Genomic DNA, 19,244 nt, shown 5'->3' with positions numbered 1-19,244 from the left:
ATACTCACCCCACGGGGCTCCCAGAGCACCTCAAAAATACCCTACAGCGTTACATACCAGCCGCGTGGAATCTTCCGGTTATTAAGCTCTTTCCCGATTAGAATATAGACGCTTCAACGTCAGGAGACCTGCCTTACTCTCCGTTTAAGTCTCTGATACTCACCACAGTGCCTGATTTAGTAGGCACTAAAAGGAAGGAAGTTAGGAAGTCCGAAGTTATTCAGGAAATTAGTAAATTCGCTGATAAGTAGGTTAGGGAATTAGTCAATATGTTAAACTACACGGTAATAGGAAAACCTCTCTTTATCTGAGTAGAGTAATTGGTGTTCAGGTGTAAATAACCACTAGATTTAATCTTCCCAGGCCCAAGTACACTTTTTTTTTTTTGGTTACTTTCTGCTTTATAACAAAGTGAATCAGTTATACATATACATATGTTCCCATATCTCTTCTCTCTTGCGTCTCCCTCCCACCCTCCCTATCCCATCCCTCTAGGTGGTCACAAAGCACCGAGCTGATCTCCCTGTGCTATGCAGCTGCTTCCCACTAGCTATCGGTTTTACATTTGGTAGTGTATATATATCCATGCCACTCTCTCACTGTGCCCCAGCTTACCCTTCCCCCTCCCTGTATGCTCAAGTCCATTCTCTAGTATGTCTGCGTCTTTATTCCCGTCTTGCCCCTAGGTTCTTCATGACCTTTTTTTTTTTTTTTTTTTTTAGATTCCATGTATATGGGTTAGCATATGGTATTTGTTTTTCTCTTTCTGACTTACTTCACTCTGTATGACAGACTCTAGGTCCATCCACCTTGCTACAAATAACTCAATTTCGTTTCTTTTTATGGCTGAGTAATATTCCATTGTATATATGTGCCACATCTTCTTTATCCATTCATCTGTAGATGGACACTTAGGTTGCTTCCACAAGTACACTTTTAAAAAGTACTTATTTGTCTGATGGCTTTCTTTGGTGGAAGGAAGAGGGAAACGTATTTCTCAAGTGGAGAAACCCTTCTCTACCTTTCACCTACCGCCAGCGGGATCTCTCTCCCTTACACCCTCTTAGGGTGGAGAATCTTTGCTTCCTGGTCCTGAGAGGGTACTAGAGAACCAGGGTGGGCAGGCTGTGAATGACAGGATGACATTAGACGGGGAGGAACTTGCAGAGATCATCTTAACTCTTGGGCAGCGCTGGCTTAGGTACAAGTTTAGAAAGTTCAATGTTGTTTGTAGGCTCCCTGGGAGTATCTAACCGAAGCCTGGCCTATTATACCTATATATGATAGGACCATAGACTCTCGGAGTTAAAAAGAAATTCACACTGAAAGGAACCAAACTCTTCTGAACATCACATCACACAATATTTGGGGTACTCACAAAGGGATTGATAGAGAATGTTTCAAATATGGAATCTTCTGGTATCTTGTCCCAACCCACTTTTCAATGTGTAAATCCTAAGTTTGACTGCTCTTCAGGCTGGGAATTACTCAATTTAACCAAAAATAGTTCTAGGTATGGAAATAAAACAGAATACTAGGGATAACAAAATGAGAACAGAGGTATGTTTACAATATACTTCAAAGGTAGATAACCGAAAAGGATATCAGAGTTACAGGCTACGAGGAACCATTCCTATTCTCTCTAGTCCTGCAGAAATGAATCCTCCATACTGCTCGAGGACTTGCCATTTCTGAACAACTCTAATGGGAAAACTTCCGTCATGTTCTCTGCAGCATGCTGTCGCTCGCTGATGGCCATCTGCACCCCGACATTGTACTCTCTATTGATTTTCTCCAGCTACACGGTTATACTTTTGGAATCAATATGCCTCTCCCTCTCCAACCACTTGATGAATAGCCAAGGAATGCAAAGTCACTTTGATAATAGCATAAGGCAAATATGATTGGGAAGGTAACTCTGGGGCAAGAAATTTTTGAAATGCCTTACTAAACTGAGTAGAGATTATTTATAAACTTCTCTCACATTTAGAATAGTGATTCTCCATCCTAGTACACCAAATCAACTTTAGATAATAAATACACTGCAATTCTTTTTCTACCATTCTGCAAAGCAAACTAGAGATAATGTTACCTTCCTAAACACTAACTTTTTTTAAAAAAATCACCATGCCCTTTGTATGGAAGATAAATGAAAGAAAAGTAATTTCTGATAAAAATAATATATCAGCATGTGAATGCTGGGGCATAAGTACATTAGGGAACATAACAGAGTCGTCAGTTGCCTGCCGTCATTTGTAGAACCACTATGAATGCAACTGCTACAAATGTACCTTCACATAGGTGTGCTGTTTGCTGCTCAAAGACCATGAGTCTTGAGCTGCTGCTGATGTGGTTTTCCCAAATGATGAGCAACTCCTGGTAAATTTTGAGACAAAACAAATTACAACTGTCCCTCAATCTACCCAGTTGTTACATCCCAGGAAAATTCAATGTATATAAAACCATACCAAAAAAACGCTTTGTGTTAATATGTAAAATGAAGATAGATTCAAGCTCAGAAATCATAAACAGTTTTTCTCTTACATGAATGTCCACTGGGACCTTCGGAATCATGTAAGACACAAGACAATGCCTCATTTGGTGGGACAGTCCCACACACTGCAGAATGTCTAACAGCCCAGGCTCCCACCCATTTAATGCCATGAGTGCCCACAATAATCATGTGAACCACAGACACCCTCACAGATTTCCAAAATTTCCCCTAGGAGGCAGTACTACCTTTCCCGAGACTACTGGCTTGCAGTATTTCCTACAGGGTTTCCCCCATTGACCCAAATGATTAAGAGTTGCTTCTAGCTGTAAAATCAAAGAACAATAGCATGAGAAAGTAGCCTGAAGCTCATCTAGTTGGCCCCCTCGTTTTACCCATGTGAGGTAAGTAACTTGCCTTTGGACACTCGGTTACCACATAATCTAGGATGAAAAACAAGGCTTCCCTTTCCGTGGTTTTTATTTCTCATTGAAATTAGAAAGGTACCCTTGAATGTGTCTCTCTTACACATGAGATAGTTGAAACAAATGATGAATGACTAACAACATTTTCCAGTTTTTTTCCAGGATACTTGGGGTTGAAATCACTCACTCCTGACCACTGAGCTTCAGTGCCAAGCTGGAAACTTTCTAGTGTCCACCAAAAGCTTGGATTCCTGCATACAAATAAATCAGAAGGCTTCAAAAATAAAATCCCTCACAATGTGTTCAAAATGAGAATGTGCCCCAAAGAATGATTTATGGTAGCAGAAATTGTCTTACATGGTTAGTGGCTAATTTATTGTCCCACTGTTCTCCCCAAACTCCAGTCATCAGGATCCAAGCAGGTTTGGGGAAATGAGTGACTAAGATTCTATATGTTCCTGCACCGTGCACAGCATAGGGCCTCTTCCTCCGATCCAGGAGATCAAGGGGCAGGTCCCTTCACAAGACCTAAAGAAGACTTGGCTCTTTGCTAATTACCCTTGGTCAGTGGGTTCTGATGGTGAATTGGGTGTTTTTTAATTTAATTTGTCATATCAAATATTAAGGAGAGAACATTTGACTACCCAAACTTCACAATATTGGCTCTCTGAATTAAATTTGCAATCAAACTGATGCCCATTTCAAAAGCATTCCTTGGACAAATTCTACTTATAAGCCTTGTACATTATCAGGTGGTAAATAAGGATGGAGAGAAGAAGCTCACAGAATATAAGAATTATTGGGTATATAGAGATTGGTTCAAGATGGCAGAGTAGAAGACCATGCTCTCACTCCCTCTTTTGAGAACACCAGAATCACAACTAACTGCTGAACAATCATCGACAGGAAGACACTGGAACTCACCAGAAAAGATACTCCACATGCAAAGACAAAGGAGAAGCCACAATGAGACAGTAGGAGGGACGCTATCAAAATAAAATCAAATCCCATAACCACCGGGTGGGTGACTCACAAACTGGAGAACACTTATACCACAGAAGTCCACCCACTGGAGTGAAGGTTCTGAGCCACACGTCAGGCTTCCCAAGCTGGGGGCCTGGCAACGGGAGAAGGAATTCCTAGAGAATCAGACTTTGAAGGCTAGCGGGATTTGACTGCGGGACTTCGGCAGGACTGGGGGAAACAGAGACTCCACTCCTGGAGGGCACACACAAAGTAGTGTGCATATCGGGACCCAGGGGAAGGAGCAGTGACCCCATAGGAGACTGAACCAGACCTACCTGCTAGTGTCGGAGGGTCTCCTGCAGAGGCAGGGGGCAGCTGTGGCTCACCAAGGGACAAGAACACTGGCAGCAGAAGTTCTGGGAAGTACTCCTTGGCGTGAGCCCTCCCAGAGTCCGCCATTAGCCCCACCAAAGAGCCCGGGTAGGCTCCAGTGTTGGTTCGCCTCAGGCCAAACAATCAACAGGGAGGGAACCCAGCCCCACCAATCAGCAGACAAGCGGATTAAAGTTTTACTGAGCTCTGCCCGCCAGAGCAACAGCCAGCTCCACCCACAAGTCCCTCCCATCAGGAAACTTGCACAAGCCTCTTAGATAGCCCCATCCACCAGAGGGCAGACAGCAGAAGCAAGAAGAACTACAATCCTGCAGTCTGTGGAACAAAAACCACATTCACAGAAAGACAAGATGAAAAGGCGGAGGGCTATGTACCAGATGAAGGAACAAGATAAAACCCCAGAAAAAGAACTAAATGAAATGGAGATAGGCAATCTTCCAGAAAAAGAATTCAGAATAATGATAGTGAAGATGATCCAGGACCTCAGAATAAGAATGGAGGCAAAGATTGAGAAGATGCAAGAAATCTTTAACAAAGATCTAGAAGAATTAAAGAACAAACAAACAGAGATGAACAATACAATAACTGAAATGAAAAATACACTAGAAGGAATCAATAGCAGAATAACTCAGGCAGAAGAACGGATAAGTGACCTGGAAGACAGAATGGTGGAATTCACTGCTGCGGAACAGACTAAAGAAAAAAGAATGAAAAGAAATGAAGACAGCCTAAGAGACCTCTGGGACAACATTAAACGCAACAACATTCCCATTATAGGGGTCCCAGAAGGAGAAGAGAGAGAGAAAGGACCCGAGAAAATATTCGAAAACATTATAGTCGAAAACTTCCCTAACATGGGAAAGGAAATAGCCACCCAAGTCCAGGAAGCGCAGAGAGTCCCATATAGGATAAACCCAAGGAGAAACAGGCCGAGACACATAGTAATCAAATCGGCAAAAATTAAAGACAAAGAAAAATTATTGAAAGCAGCAAGGGAAAAATGACAAATAACATACAAAGGAACTTCCATAAGGTTAACAGCTGATTTCTCACCAGAAACTCTACAAGCCAGAAGGGAGTGGCATGATATGCTTAAACTGATGAAAGGGAAAAACCTATAACCAAGATTACTCTATCCAGCAAGGATCTCTTTCAGATTCGATGGAGAAATCAAAAGCTTTACAGACAAGCAAAAGCTAAGAGAATTCAGCACCACCAAACCAGCTCTACAACAAATGCTAAAGGAACTTCTCTAAGTGGAAACACAAGAGAAGAAAAAGACCTACAAAAACAAACCCCCCAAAATTAAGAAAATGGTAATAGGAACATACATATCAATAATTACCTTAAACGTGAATGGATTAAATGCTCCAACCAAAAGACACAGGCTTGCTGAATGCATACAAAAACAAGACCCATATATATGCTGTCTACAAGAGACCCACTTCAGACCTAGGGACACATACAGACTGAAAGTAAAGGGATGGAAAAAGATATTCCATGCAAACGGAACTCAAAAGAAAGCTGGAGTAGCAATACTTATATCAGATAAAACAGACTTTCAAATAAAGAATGTTACAAGAGACAAGGAAGGACACTATGTAATGATCAAGGGATCAATCCAAGAAGAAGATATAACAATTATAAATATATATGCACCCAACATAGGAGCACCTCAATACATAAGGCAACTGCTAATAGCTATAAAAGAGGAAATCGACAGTAACACAATAATAGTGGGGGACTTTAACACCTCACTTACACCAATGAAGATCATCCAGAGAGAAAATTAATAAGGAAACACAAGCTTTAAATGACACAATAGACCAGATAGATTTAATTGCTATTTATAGGACATTCCATCCAAAAACAGCAGATTACACTTTCTTCTCAAGTGCACATGGAACATTCTCCAGGATAGATCACATCTTGGATCACAAGTCAAGCCTCAGTAAATTTAAGAAAATTGAAATCATATCAAGCATCTTTTCTGACCACAATGCTATGAGATTAGAAATCAATTACAGGGAAAAAAACGTAAAAAACACAAACACATGGAGGCTAAACAATACGCTACTAAATAACCAAGAGATCACTGAAGAAATCAAAGAAGAAATCAAAAAATATCTAGAGACAAATGACAATGCAAACACAATGATCCAAAACCTATGAGATGCAGCAAAAGCAGTTCTAAGAGGGAAGTTTATAGCTATACAAGCCTACCTCAAGAAACAAGAAAAATCTCAAATAAACAATCTAAACTTACACCTAAAGGAACTAGAGAAAGAAGAACAAACAAAACCCAAAGTTAGCAGAAGGAAAGAAATCATAAAGATCAGAGCAGAAATAAATGAAATAGAAATAAAACAATAGCAAAGATCAATAAAACTAAAAGCTGGTTCTTTGAGAAGATAAACAAAATTGATAAGCCATTAGCCAGACTCATCAAGAAAAAGAGGGAGAGGACTCAAATCAATAAAATTAGAGATGAAAAAGGAGAAGTTACAACAGACACCGCAGAAATACAAAGCATCCTAAGAGACTACTACAAGCAACTCTATGCCAATAAAATGGACAACCTGGAAGAAATGGACAAATTCTTAGAAAAGCACAAACTTCCAAGACTGAACCAGGAAGACATAGAAAATATGAACAGACCAATCACAAGTAATGAAATTGAAACTGTGATTAAAAATCTTCCAACAAACGAAAGTCCAGGACCAGATGGCTTCACAGTTGAATTCTATCAAACATTTAGAGAAGAGCTAACACCCATCCTTCCCAAACTCTTCCAAAAAATTGCAGAGGAAGGAACACTCCCAAACTCATTCTATGAGGCCACCATCACCCTGATACCAAAACCAGACAAAGATACTACAAAAAAAGGAAATTACAGACCAATATCACTGATGAATATAGATGCAAAAATCCTCAACAAAATACTAGCAAACAGAATCCAACAACACATGAAAAGGATCATACACTACGATCAAATGGGATTTATCCCAGGGATGCAAGGATTCTTCAATATATGCAAATTGATCAATGTGATACACCATATTAACAAATTGAAGAAGAAAAACCATATGATCATCTCAATAGATGCAGAAAAAGCTTTTGCCAAAATTCAACACCCATTTATGATAAAAACTCTCCAGAAAGTGGGCGTAGAGGGAACCTACCTCAACATAGTAAAGGCCATATATGACAAACCCACAGCAAACATCATTCTCAATGGTGAAAAACTGAAAGCATTTCCTCTAAGATCAGGAATAAGACAAGGATGTCCACTCTCACCAATATTATTCAACATAGTTTTGGAAGTCCTAGCCACAGCAATCAGAGAAGAAAAAGAAATAAAAGGAATACAAATTGGAAAAGAAGAAGTAAAACTGTCACTGTTTGCAGATCACATGATACTATACATAGAGAATCCTAAAGATGCCACCAGAAAACTACTAGAGCTAATCAATGAATGTGGTAAAGTTGCAGGATACAAAATTAATGCACAGAAATCACTTGCATTCCTATATACTAACAACGAAAACTCAGAAAGAGAAATCAAGGAAACACTCCCATTTACCACTGCAACAAAAAGAATAAAATACCTAGGAATAAACCTACCTAGGGAGACAAAAGACCTGTATGCAGAAAACTATAAGACACTGATGAAACAAATCAAAGACGATACCAACAGATGGAGAGATATACCATGTTCTTGGATTGGAAAAATCAATATTGTGAAAATGACTATACTACCTAAAGCAATCTACAGATTCAATGCAATCCCTATCAAATTACCAATGGCATTTTTTATGGAACTAGAACAAAAAATCTTAAAATTTGTATGGAGACACAAAAGACCCCGAATAGCCAAAGCAGTCTTGAGGGAAAATAACGGAGCGGGAGGAATCAGACTCCCTGACTTCAGACTATACTACAAATCTACAGTAATCAAGACAATATGGTACTGGCACAAAAACAGAAATATAGATCCATGGAACAAGATAGAAAGCCCAGAGATAAACCCAGGCACCTATGGTCAACTAATCTATGACAAAGGAGGCAAGGATATACAATGGAGAAAAGACAGTCTCTTCAATAAGTGGTGCCGGGAAAACTGGACAGCGTCATGTAAAAGAATGAAATTAGAACCCTCCCTAACACCATACACAAAAATAAACTCAAAATGGATTAGAGACCTAAATGTAAGACTGCGCACTATAAAACTCTTAGAGGAAAACATAGGCAGAACACTCTTTGACATAAATCACAGCAAGGTCTTTTTTGATCCACCTCCTAGAGTAACGGAAATAAAAACAAAAATAAACAAATGGGACCTAATGAAACTTCAAAGCTTTTGCCCAGCAAAGGAAACTACAAACAAGACGAAAAGACAACCCTAAGAATGGGAGAAAATATTTGCAAATGAATCAACGGACAAAGGATTAATCTCCAAAATATATAAACAGCTCATGCAGCTCAATATTAAAAAAGCAAACAACCCAATCCACAAATGGGCAGAAGACCTAAATAGACATTTCTCCAAAGAAGACATACAGATGGCCAAGAGGCACATGAAAAGCTGCTTAACATCACTAATTATTAGAGAAATGCAAATCAAAACTACAATGAGGTATCACCTCACACCAGTTAGAATGGGCATCATCAGAAAATCTACAAACAACAGATGCTGGAGAGGGTGTGGAGAAAAGGGAACCCTCTTGCACTGTTGGTGGGAATGTAAATTGATACAGCCACTATGGAGAACAGTATGGAGGTTCCTTAAAGAACTAAAAATAGATTTACCATATGATCCAGCAATCCCACTACTGGGCATATACCCAGAGAAAACTATAATTCAAAAAGACACATGCACCCCAATGTTCACTGCAGCACTATTTACAATAGCCAGGTCATGGAAGCAACCTAAATGCCCATCGACAGATGAATGGATAAAGAAGTTGTGGCACATATACACAATGGAATATTACTCAGCCATAAAAAGGAACGAAATTGGGTCATTTGTAGAGACGTGGATGGAGACTAGAGACTGTCATACAGAGTGAAGTAAGTCAGAAAGAGAAAAACAAATATCGTATATTAACGCATATATGTGGAAGCTAGAAAATGGTACAGATGAACCGGTTTGCAGGGCAGAAGTTGAGACACAGATGTAGAGAACAAACATATGGACACCAAAGGGGGAAAGCGGCAGGGGGTGGGGGTGGGGGTGTGATGAATTGCGAGATTGGGATTGACATGTACACACTGATGTGTATAAAATGGATGACTAATAAGAAAAAAATAAATAAATAAACATAAAAATAAATTATTGGGTAAAGATGTGGATCCTGCACTAAAGAGAATAAGTTAGTTACCTCCTAAGCCCTTCCTTATACTGCCCTTAAAAAGAAACCTACTCTATGTGCAAACTCAACTCCCTTCAGGAGAAAAGAACACATAAGTTACACAAGTCCGCCAAGCATCCAAGAAAATATCACCAGGTCTCACACTCAGCACTTACACACTCTATACCTTCCTTATAGAGTTCCTCGGGCCTTCCTTCTGACACCACTTCCTCTTAATTTTAGACTCACCCTAACAATTTAAACATCAGGTGTTGGAAGCAGCAATTTAGAATAGGAGAAGGTCAGACTGCTCCATGTAAGCCTTGCAACAGCAACAAGAAGAAACAACTGAGAGTCTGACCTCCAGGAAGTGGATGAAAACCATTTTACAAAGTGGAGGGAAGGGGGATGACATAGGAACTCAAGATAAATAGAAGCCTAGGCCATTCAAGGTAGGGACAAACAGCTTTGCTAGCCTTGAGAGCATCTCCATAATACAGGACAATACAGTAACTAATGTAAAAGAAAATTATGTTCAATATATTTTGTAGCAAAATTCCATATAACAATAGAATCTTTGATTGTTAGAGTAGAAAGACACTTAAGAGAGCATCCCAGCCTAATGCCTTTACTTTACAAGGAAGGAAACAACGTACAGGGGTATACAGGTTCAAGGTAGAGTTGAGACAAGAGGGCAGCCCAGCTGGTCCAGTGCTCCTTCCACACGGACGCCCTGACACTGATGCCACTGAGTGGAAGGGAAAGAGACAGTGCATCACATTTAATCATTCATTGTGTCCACGCTTTTGACAGCTGTTTTTGCTTCCTTGCATTGATTTTACTCCCTTCAAAAGGAGAAGAAGCTTGCTCTCTTTAGTCACAAAAGTCACAAATTTTTCCCTGATTTGTGATGAGAGAACCTCAAGGTTGGCTCTTAACAAAACTGGGACTGAAAGTAAAGCTTACTTTGAGTTCCCTTCTACCTCCTCCTATATCCCACTCCTGGTGTGTTTCCTCCAAGCTGTCTTATGTCTGTCCTTCCACTTGGTACCCCACCCGCTGGCCCCAAATCCAGAGTTCCTAGTACAATGTAGAATATTCTCCCAACTTCCAGAAGTTTGGTGTATTCCCTGTCTCTTTCTAATTTGATCTCTAATTCTATAAAACAAAAAAGTGAGGCAATATACCAGTGTTTCTCAAATATAAGTGGGGAGCTTGTTAAAATGCAGATTCCTGGTCTCCATCTCCTGAAACTACAATTCAACAGATGACTCTGGTGGAAGGGGGCCCTGACCCACTTTGGAAAACACATGGCTTCTGCTTGCCTCTCCAGCCTCGGATCCTCCCAGCCCCCCCAGGCACAACCCACTCCACCCGAAGCTTCATACTCTCTCTCCCCACCATGTCTTTGCCTCATGTTCCACCTTCTGAGTGCAATTAATTCCTCCGCATACCTCAAAACCAGCTGAGGCACATGTCGTATCTCTGCTCTCCTTGTTCCTGTACGTCTCTGCATTATTGAGCTTATACAGCCTACGATGTGAGCTGATTTCCTGGTATAGCTCCCCTTGAAGGCAGGGCCCTGCCTCACTTGTCTTTTTTTAGTCCCGGCACTTAGCACCCTCCCAAGCACACAGTAGGCACTCTAAAAGTGTTCATTAAATTATCTTGTGTATGTGCTAAATTTCCCAGTTAATAACTAGTCATTTATTTATATTTGCATTGTTATTACCCGCCCACCCACCAGTATAGTACAGGATTTTCGAGGGTTGCTTGTGGTATCACTCTCAAATGAGGAACACCTTTTGTAACAGGTAAAAATGAAAGAGAAGAATGCTAGCATAATCTAACCCTGGTGCCATCAATTGTGGGGTCATAATGAGTTAGATCCATGTTCACTCAGGATATCTGACACCTAAGGAACAATGACAGAGACACATACGATAACCGGGAGTTTTCCTAATGAAGAAGTTCAGCTTCTAATAGTTCCTTAGAATTAGTTCTGGCATTCATTCAGGTTAAAAAGTTTTCCAGAAGTGAAGCTGGAACACATTAGAACTTTGAATTGATTCATTTATATAAAACTTTGCCTATTTGTTCTAAGATCCCAGAGATTTCCAGTATTTTCTACCCAAGATGGTTAACCACCAGAAGTTTAGCTCATCTCCTGAAATCCATCATCCATGTGTGTGTCCCATGCAGGTGTCTGCTATGCAGAGTTTGGAGTCCGCGTCCCCAAGACCACGGGGTCGGCCTACACCTACAGCTATGTCACTGTCGGGGAGTTTGTGGCGTTTTTCATCGGCTGGAACCTGATCCTGGAGTACCTGATTGGCACCGCGGCCGGCGCCAGCGCTCTGAGCAGCATGTTTGACTCACTGGCCAACCACACGGTCAGCCGTCGGATGGCGGACAGCGTGGGGACCCTCAACGGCCTGGGTGAGACTGCCACAGACTCTAACCCCAACATGCAAACTTGCTGAGCCAAATAAATGGGTTCCTCTTTCAGGATGCAATTTGGCAAAATGTATCCAGGGCCTTAATACATCTTCTTTTGCCAAGTAATTCCCCTCTGAATCTATCCTAAGGAAATTATTCTAGTTTCCATAAAAGCTTTATATGAAAAGATGTTCATCACAGCCTTATTTATAATAACAAAAAATTAGAAACAGCTTAAATATTCTACAATGATTACATAAACTAGGGCAGCATATTATATAGCTAGCAATTAAAAGGAAGACCAGGAAGACTGCTGTAATAGCATGGAATATGTTTTTGATGCGATGTTGTATGACAAAGGATACAAATTGGATGTGCATCATGTTAGTAACTATATAAAAATAAAACTAATACAGGAAAAAGAACTATAAGGAACTTCTCCAGTGGTTTCCTTAGAACATTTTTTAAATTTTTCATAAATAAGCATGCATTAATTTTTAAATAAGAAAATATATTTCTAAAAGAAACAGAATGGATGAGTAACCGAAATGAGTGAATACTAAACAGTCAGAAGCTCATGTAACAAATACCTTGAGACTTCAGGCTCTGAGCCTCACTTACCATCCACTTTCCATCCTGATGTCTGACTATCCCTTTACATTCAAGGGAAGCTAAACAGCAGTTGAGGGAGCTTTGGGGTCTTGCCCCAGAACTTCCAGGGACTAATTCAGTGGCTGCGTGCAAGTCATTTGACTTTGGTGCCCCTATCTCAGAAGAACTGACCAAAATGCTGAGCACCTAGATACCATGAGAAGATAAAAAATATGAAGACCACATTTTCTCAGTATAATGATTTCATAGAATTTTAGGTCTGAAAGTGTCCTCCAAAATCAGGTAGCCCGCCCTTTCACTTTACAGATGAGGTCCGGAGAAAGGAGGCACTTGCCCAAGGCCACACAGCTGGTTACACGCAAGAGTTCAGCTGAAATCCAGGAGCGTGACTGCTGAGGCAGTGCCGTCTCCATTCTATAGAGGGCAGGAGTCCACTGGCCAACAGACAAGACCAAAAAGGCGGGGCATGTTCCCCGGCCATCTTCTCCGCAACCACATTCACTCAGATGGAAAGAACACCTTTCTTCCAATAATTTTCAAAGACACGTATTTCTAAATTTGCTAACAAAGAGAAATTTATGGACTATAAACTAAACAACAATGAAGATAAAACAGTTCAAATAACATGTCAGATCCATGTATACATCTGAATGTCCTGGGACAGTCCTGATTTTGGATGTTCCATGCGATGGTTCCACAGGCACTGCTGTAATTGTCATATCATGTGTCCCAATTTTTGGTCCAGGATATTAGGCCACCTCACCTATACACCAAAACCTTCCCATTTGCAAACAGACACCTGTGGACCACAGTGGAGGCGAACACACACACACACACACACACACACACACACACACACACACAGTTCCTTCTCCCTCTGTAACAAACTGACCCCCTTTCTCTGAGCTGAGTGCAGATGCACCGGGGTAGGCCTGGGAGTTCTTCTCCCTGGACAATATTAGCTCATGTCTTTCCACTCTAGGGAAAGGAAAACAATCATACCCGGACCTTCTGGCTTTGGTGATCGCAGTCATCGTCACCATCATTGTCGCACTGGGGGTGAAGAATTCCGTGGGCTTCAACAACGTACTCAATGTGCTGAACCTGGCAGTGTGGGTGTTCATCATGATTGCAGGCTGCTTCTTCATCAACGGGAAATACTGGGCTGAGGGCCAGTTCTTGCCCCACGGCTGGTCAGGGGTGAGTTCATTCCTAAATCCCAGTGTACCTGTTGCACGCTCTGCCTTCCACCCTGTGACAGTCTGAGACATACTTTCAAGAAGATGCTGCTTGTGTCATAACCTTCATGGCACTCTTTTCATCACCTTTTATCTGAATTTAATTGGAATGTTCTGAAGAAGTGGTTCTTTTTTATTTATTTGTTTCACAAACATTTGAGATCCGATTTTATGTGGAAAACAACAATAGACTTGAAGTTTTGGTCACTTGCAATATACCTAATATTACGCTAAGTGCTCTGCATATAATATCTCATTTAACCTTCCTAATAACCTTGCAAGGAGGATATTTACATTCTGGTCTTACAGATGAAAAAAACTCACACTCAGAGAGGTCAAATGGCTTGCTATTAAGCACACAGTGTAAGTGCCCAAGTCAGGACCCAAAGCCAGGACTGTCTGACTCCACAGCCTGTACATGAGCAGCTCAGTCCTACAGAATCTCTCTACAGTCTATTCAGACAGTCCGTAAATACGCAAGGCAGTAAAGGAGGCCGGGAGAGTGGGCGGGTGAGGAAAGCATGAGTGTTGCCTGGGAATGCAACAAGAAAAGAACAGTTTTCAAATCTAATCCCAACATTTGACCCAAGGTGGAGAGCCCTGCTGCAGTCTGAGAGCAGAGAAGCCCACCTGGTGTGGTCTGGGGGTTGGCAAGAGAGTGCGCTGGACCAAAAGGACATTTTCAGATCTCATCCCTGTGATCTGATGGTGTGGTTTATGCTAAAGAAAGATGGGAAGGTCCGAGTGGCAAATTCTTTATACTGAGAAGTACTAGTTCTAAGTCGCACCTGGATTCTTTCTCTAGCACGACTAAAAATGCTTACTTTACGGATTTATTGGTAAAGTTCACCAGCTCATTCTTCTTTATTTCAAATAGTAGAATATAAATCAGAGAATTTTGAGTTAGAAGGGATCACAGAGGTCACCTGGTCCCATCCTCTCACTTAACAGGTAAATAAACTGAGGCTGGGAGAGGCACACCCACCCAGAATCAGTGACAGAAGCAAGTCCAGGATTCCACCCGTTTTGCTTTTGTAGTTTTTGCTTACACTGGTTTTCCTCCAAGAGGTCCAGGGACCAGAAATAGCTCTTGGAGAACACTCAAAATAACTTCTGTGTATTCTAAACCATGCCACGCTGTTCAATGCAGAGAAACAAGCAAGGAAGCAATTTAAGCCAAGATTTCCAGTCTTCTGCTTATCAGTAAGAATTCTGCAGAGTTCATCCCTCCCCCCTGAAGTGAATAAATCCTAAAACTGGTTAAAACCAGAAGAAGAGACAAAGAAACACTGTTAACCCCATTCTGGATTCCCAAGTCTATATTTTCTTATGATACAAATCGTTCCCTTCCTATCAAATAAGAAAACAACAAATTATAATAATGAAAAAGAAAGAATGTTTTCCCAGAACTCAACTGCATCTTCATCATAGCACATGAAAATGTTCTCACCATTTTCTTAACAATGTAAGAAATTACTGGGTCATGGACCTACTACGAGACTTTGGCCAACAGTTAACTTCTGTGCTTTCAGGTTTTCTCATCTATCAAGTGGTAAAACTAATGACAACCAAATGTTTGCAAAAAAAGAATAAAATCTTAGATGTCTTTATGTGCACACTGTGTGGTTAGCAACAGCAATCATGACAGGAGGAAGCAGCTAGAATTTACCCACTACCTGCTGGGTGCCCAGCATTCTGCTCTAGGAATATTATCTCACACTTATAACAAAACTTTAAAGCAGGTGCTGCTATCCCCAACTTACAAATGGAGAATTCAAGGCTCAGAGAAGCTGGGTAACTTGCCTGAAGTCACTTAGCTAGTCGGTGCCAGGACTGAAATTCCCACCCAGGTGTGTGGCTCCAAAGTCCCTTCCACTACACTGAGTACCTTATGTATGATGACCCTTCCCTTCTGAGCCTTCTTTTAAAAAAAAAGTAAGAATGTAATTAATCTGACATGTTACATTTTCATTTCCTTTAAGCCTTCACAATGTCTTGGGGTCTTGGAGCTAGAAGGAGCATTAAGATGGGGGTATAGTTAAGCCAGCCCAGGCCAAATGTGCATTTTTACTAAGACATCATATCAAAGCAATTTGAAAACTCTTCTTAATTACTCAGATCATGCTTAATTTTCAAAATCTTCCTAATAACTTATCTAAATGGCACACACTGTAGTCTAGGCCCCATGTGAAGACTGGAAATAGTCAATATCCTCTGTGTAGATACCCTTTGCCCATGCTGAAGAAGATGAACCAGTCTTTTAGCTCTTCCTTTTGTGCTTTGTTCCGGGGTCTTTATTCTCTTTGCGGGGTCTCCTCTCCCTGCTCAGGGGCTCCACATCCTTCCTCAGTCAAGAGCTGCCTCATCACGGAAGGAGCTGATCAAGCCAGGCTTAGGGGCTTCCCATTTAACCCAATCCCAGTTCTCACTAGCTTCTACAGCAAGAAAAGAAAATTGGAAATCAGGCATAAAAAAGAAAGGAAGGATGCCATCCCTAACGATTTTTTCCTTATGACATACTCTTTCACATACACTTTTCATTTACTCTTCACCACAGCCTTGCAAGATAAGGACAATGATCTCCACGTTTATATCGAAATAACTGAAGTTTAGAAAAGTTAAGATCACAGATCTAGACTGTAATAGAGTTGAAATTCAATCCCAGTCCTAGATGAGCCAAAGCCCTTATTTACTCCATTACGTCCAGGTTTGCACGCATCGAACCAGCTGTCTTTTTTGGCACCTTTGGCCACTGACCTCACTCCAACCCAAACCTGCTACCTGGAGTAGGCTTGTCATTGGTCACCAAAAAAGCTTGGCGGGCATTTTGGATTTTTCGCTGCAAATCCATATTCCCTGCAAGAAATTCAAATATATGTCCTAGGGCTTCCCTGGTGGCGCAGTGGTTGAGAACCTGCCTGCTAATGCAGGGGACACGGGTTCGAGCCCTGGTCTGGGAAGATCCCACATGCCGCGGAGCAACTGGGCCCGTGCGCCACAACTACTGAGCCTGCACGTCTGGAGCCCATGCTCCGCAACAAGAGAGGCCGCGATAGTGAGAGGCCCGCACACCGTGATGAAGAGTGGCCCCCGCTCGCCGCAACTAGAGAAAGCCCTCGCACAGAAACGAAGACCCAACACAGCCATAAATTAATTAATTAATTAATTAAAATATATGTCCGAGTGGCTGTGCCTAAAAACATCACTGAGCACAAAGGACAGCCCAGTGTGAAGATGCTGCTGACGCATCCTCCCTGCTATCCGCCTGGCCCTGGCTTTCTGCCTTGTACATTTCCTCCACAGCCGACTGCCTAGACCTGTTCTTTCTCGACTTTGGTTTCAGGTCGCTTTTCCAGTCCAGCAAGGCCACTTTGAATATGGATGCTGTTTTTTAAGATCTGACACCTTCTCATGAGCATGTCATCCACCAAGTGAATAAACACCCTCCCTACTCTGTCATCTGACGATTGTCAACAAAATCGAGTTGCCTACTTGGCAGCTTCATGAACTTCTTCACTCCTTAAGGAAACTCTGACCCCCACCCCTGGCGAGGGGACTAGTGCAGAGCTCGAGTCCACTTTCTTCCTCGATCCCTTTCGGTAGGACGGGATGGAGGAAACCACTGTGGACAGAGCGGTTTGTAAGGATACCACTACATGACTTGAAACACAATTTTCAAGGACTCTGAAAGAGTTAAAGAGCAATCCATCCTCCGGCCATGGACCCCTGAGAAGCCTACTCTTTCCCTGCTCCAACCACTTCCTTCCAAAGAAAATAGCATAAGGAATGGTTTACTCACTTACAGGTTCTGGGTCAAATGCTTCTTTGGTCTTGAAGAGCTTAAGAACAACAAACATTTTTTTCCCTATATCAAGTAACTGCTGGCCCTCAGCTGAACCCCTGCTTCCATCTGCAATTCCTCAGCCCTCGAACATTGTTGCATGCGTATTCGCTATATGTTATTTGTTCTCGATGCTATCTTATGGTTTCTCTTTAACCAAATAAGACACTCTACCAGCACAAATAGCTCCCAGGAAAATGGTTCAGAGCAAGTATTTGTGGGGAATGCCGACAGCCTCCAAACAAAGGAAAACCTGTTTCCCATGTCTCCACATTTGAATCCACTTGTTGGAACCTATTAGCACATTCCACTGTCGCTGTGGACCGGCTGCTAATAGATCTGGAGCATGAGGGTGGTAGGAAATGCTGTTAAAGTTGGAGTTTTGTCTTGTGACCTTGAGAGTGAATTATAAAAATGTGCCTAATTATCTCCTAGGCACATGTGGCAGACACGCCAAGGCAGAATACAGAGAGCTGCCTCATCCTAATGCCTCTCAAATATCAGCAAGGCACAAGGGCCAGCTTTTAGGGATCCCAGACGCTGAGTAGCAGGCCAGCAATGACGTTCTTGTGTCAACTAATTAAGCAGCGGCCCGCCAGCAACTGAGGCACGTGCTGTTTCCCCACAAACCTCTGTAGAGGGAAGGAGCCATCTGGATCGCCTGGCTGAGCAGCTACACCAGGTGGACTTTGGAAAGCAATTTCCATTAATGTCATCAAATAAAAATCAATACTGGTTTTTTTTATTTATATAAAACATTAAAGGAAAGTTAGGATAAAGTACAGATGAACCCAGAAACACACACACACACACACACACACACACACACACACACATTTCACCCATCAATTTAATTCACAGATGCTCACCCCTAGGTACCACACACATTCTTTCATGCATGGAAGTGTATCCTAATCGTAAATACAAGAGGCCGGATCTGAGATCTGGGTAGAGTGAAGTGGAAAGCAGTTTTAGTGGGTATTTGGGTAGAGACACATCCATACACAGTTTCATTTCGTGGTTCTTTTGTATTTACCAGAGATTATTTGCTTACAAGGAAGAAAAACTCACTCTAACTCAGGTACAAAGGTGACCCTATTTGCTAATTGTATTATCTTTTCTTACATAATCTGTTTCTTTAATTTATATCTTGTTAGGTCAGAGTCTGTTTGATCTTGGCAGGTGCGCTGATTTTTCCCCATTTGCCCACAGTCCCCAGATCCGTTCTCTACCCCTCATGCTCTGTTCTGTGCTCCAGAAGACCCCCTGCTGGTTGCTCCCTGTTGGGTTTAGCCAATAGGCAATATCATCAGAAGGTGAGAAGAGAACAAGGCCAGGGTATTTCTTCCTCACTTCTTCCCAGCCTTGACCCCTAGAGTGCCTTCATTGAAATCATTCATTTGAACCATCTGAATTAAATTCCGTGTCCTGCCTATCACAGTCGAACCTCCAGATGTCCTACCTTTGATCTGTTTAGTCTTTCTTCAA

At 41.6% G+C, this 19,244-nt stretch overlaps 1 protein-coding gene across 1 annotated transcript in view; it reads left to right on the top strand.

Annotated features, from left to right (window-relative positions):
* Nucleotides 1–19,244, top strand: part of SLC7A14 (solute carrier family 7 member 14) — a 68,524-nt gene that overhangs the window by 16,694 nt on the left and 32,586 nt on the right. Inside the window, exons 2-3 of the mRNA XM_068547409.1 lie at nt 11,829–12,065; nt 13,660–13,877. Coding sequence (XP_068403510.1) covers nt 11,829–12,065; nt 13,660–13,877 — 455 coding nt within the window. The remainder of the gene's footprint in view (nt 1–11,828; nt 12,066–13,659; nt 13,878–19,244) is intronic.

Source organism: Eschrichtius robustus, chromosome 6 (genome assembly GCF_028021215.1).
Source record: "Eschrichtius robustus isolate mEscRob2 chromosome 6, mEscRob2.pri, whole genome shotgun sequence".
Classification (NCBI taxonomy): domain Eukaryota; kingdom Metazoa; phylum Chordata; class Mammalia; order Artiodactyla; family Eschrichtiidae; genus Eschrichtius; species Eschrichtius robustus.
The sequence above is the reverse complement of the archived record's forward strand: the minus strand, read 5'-3'. Positions and strand labels throughout refer to the sequence as shown.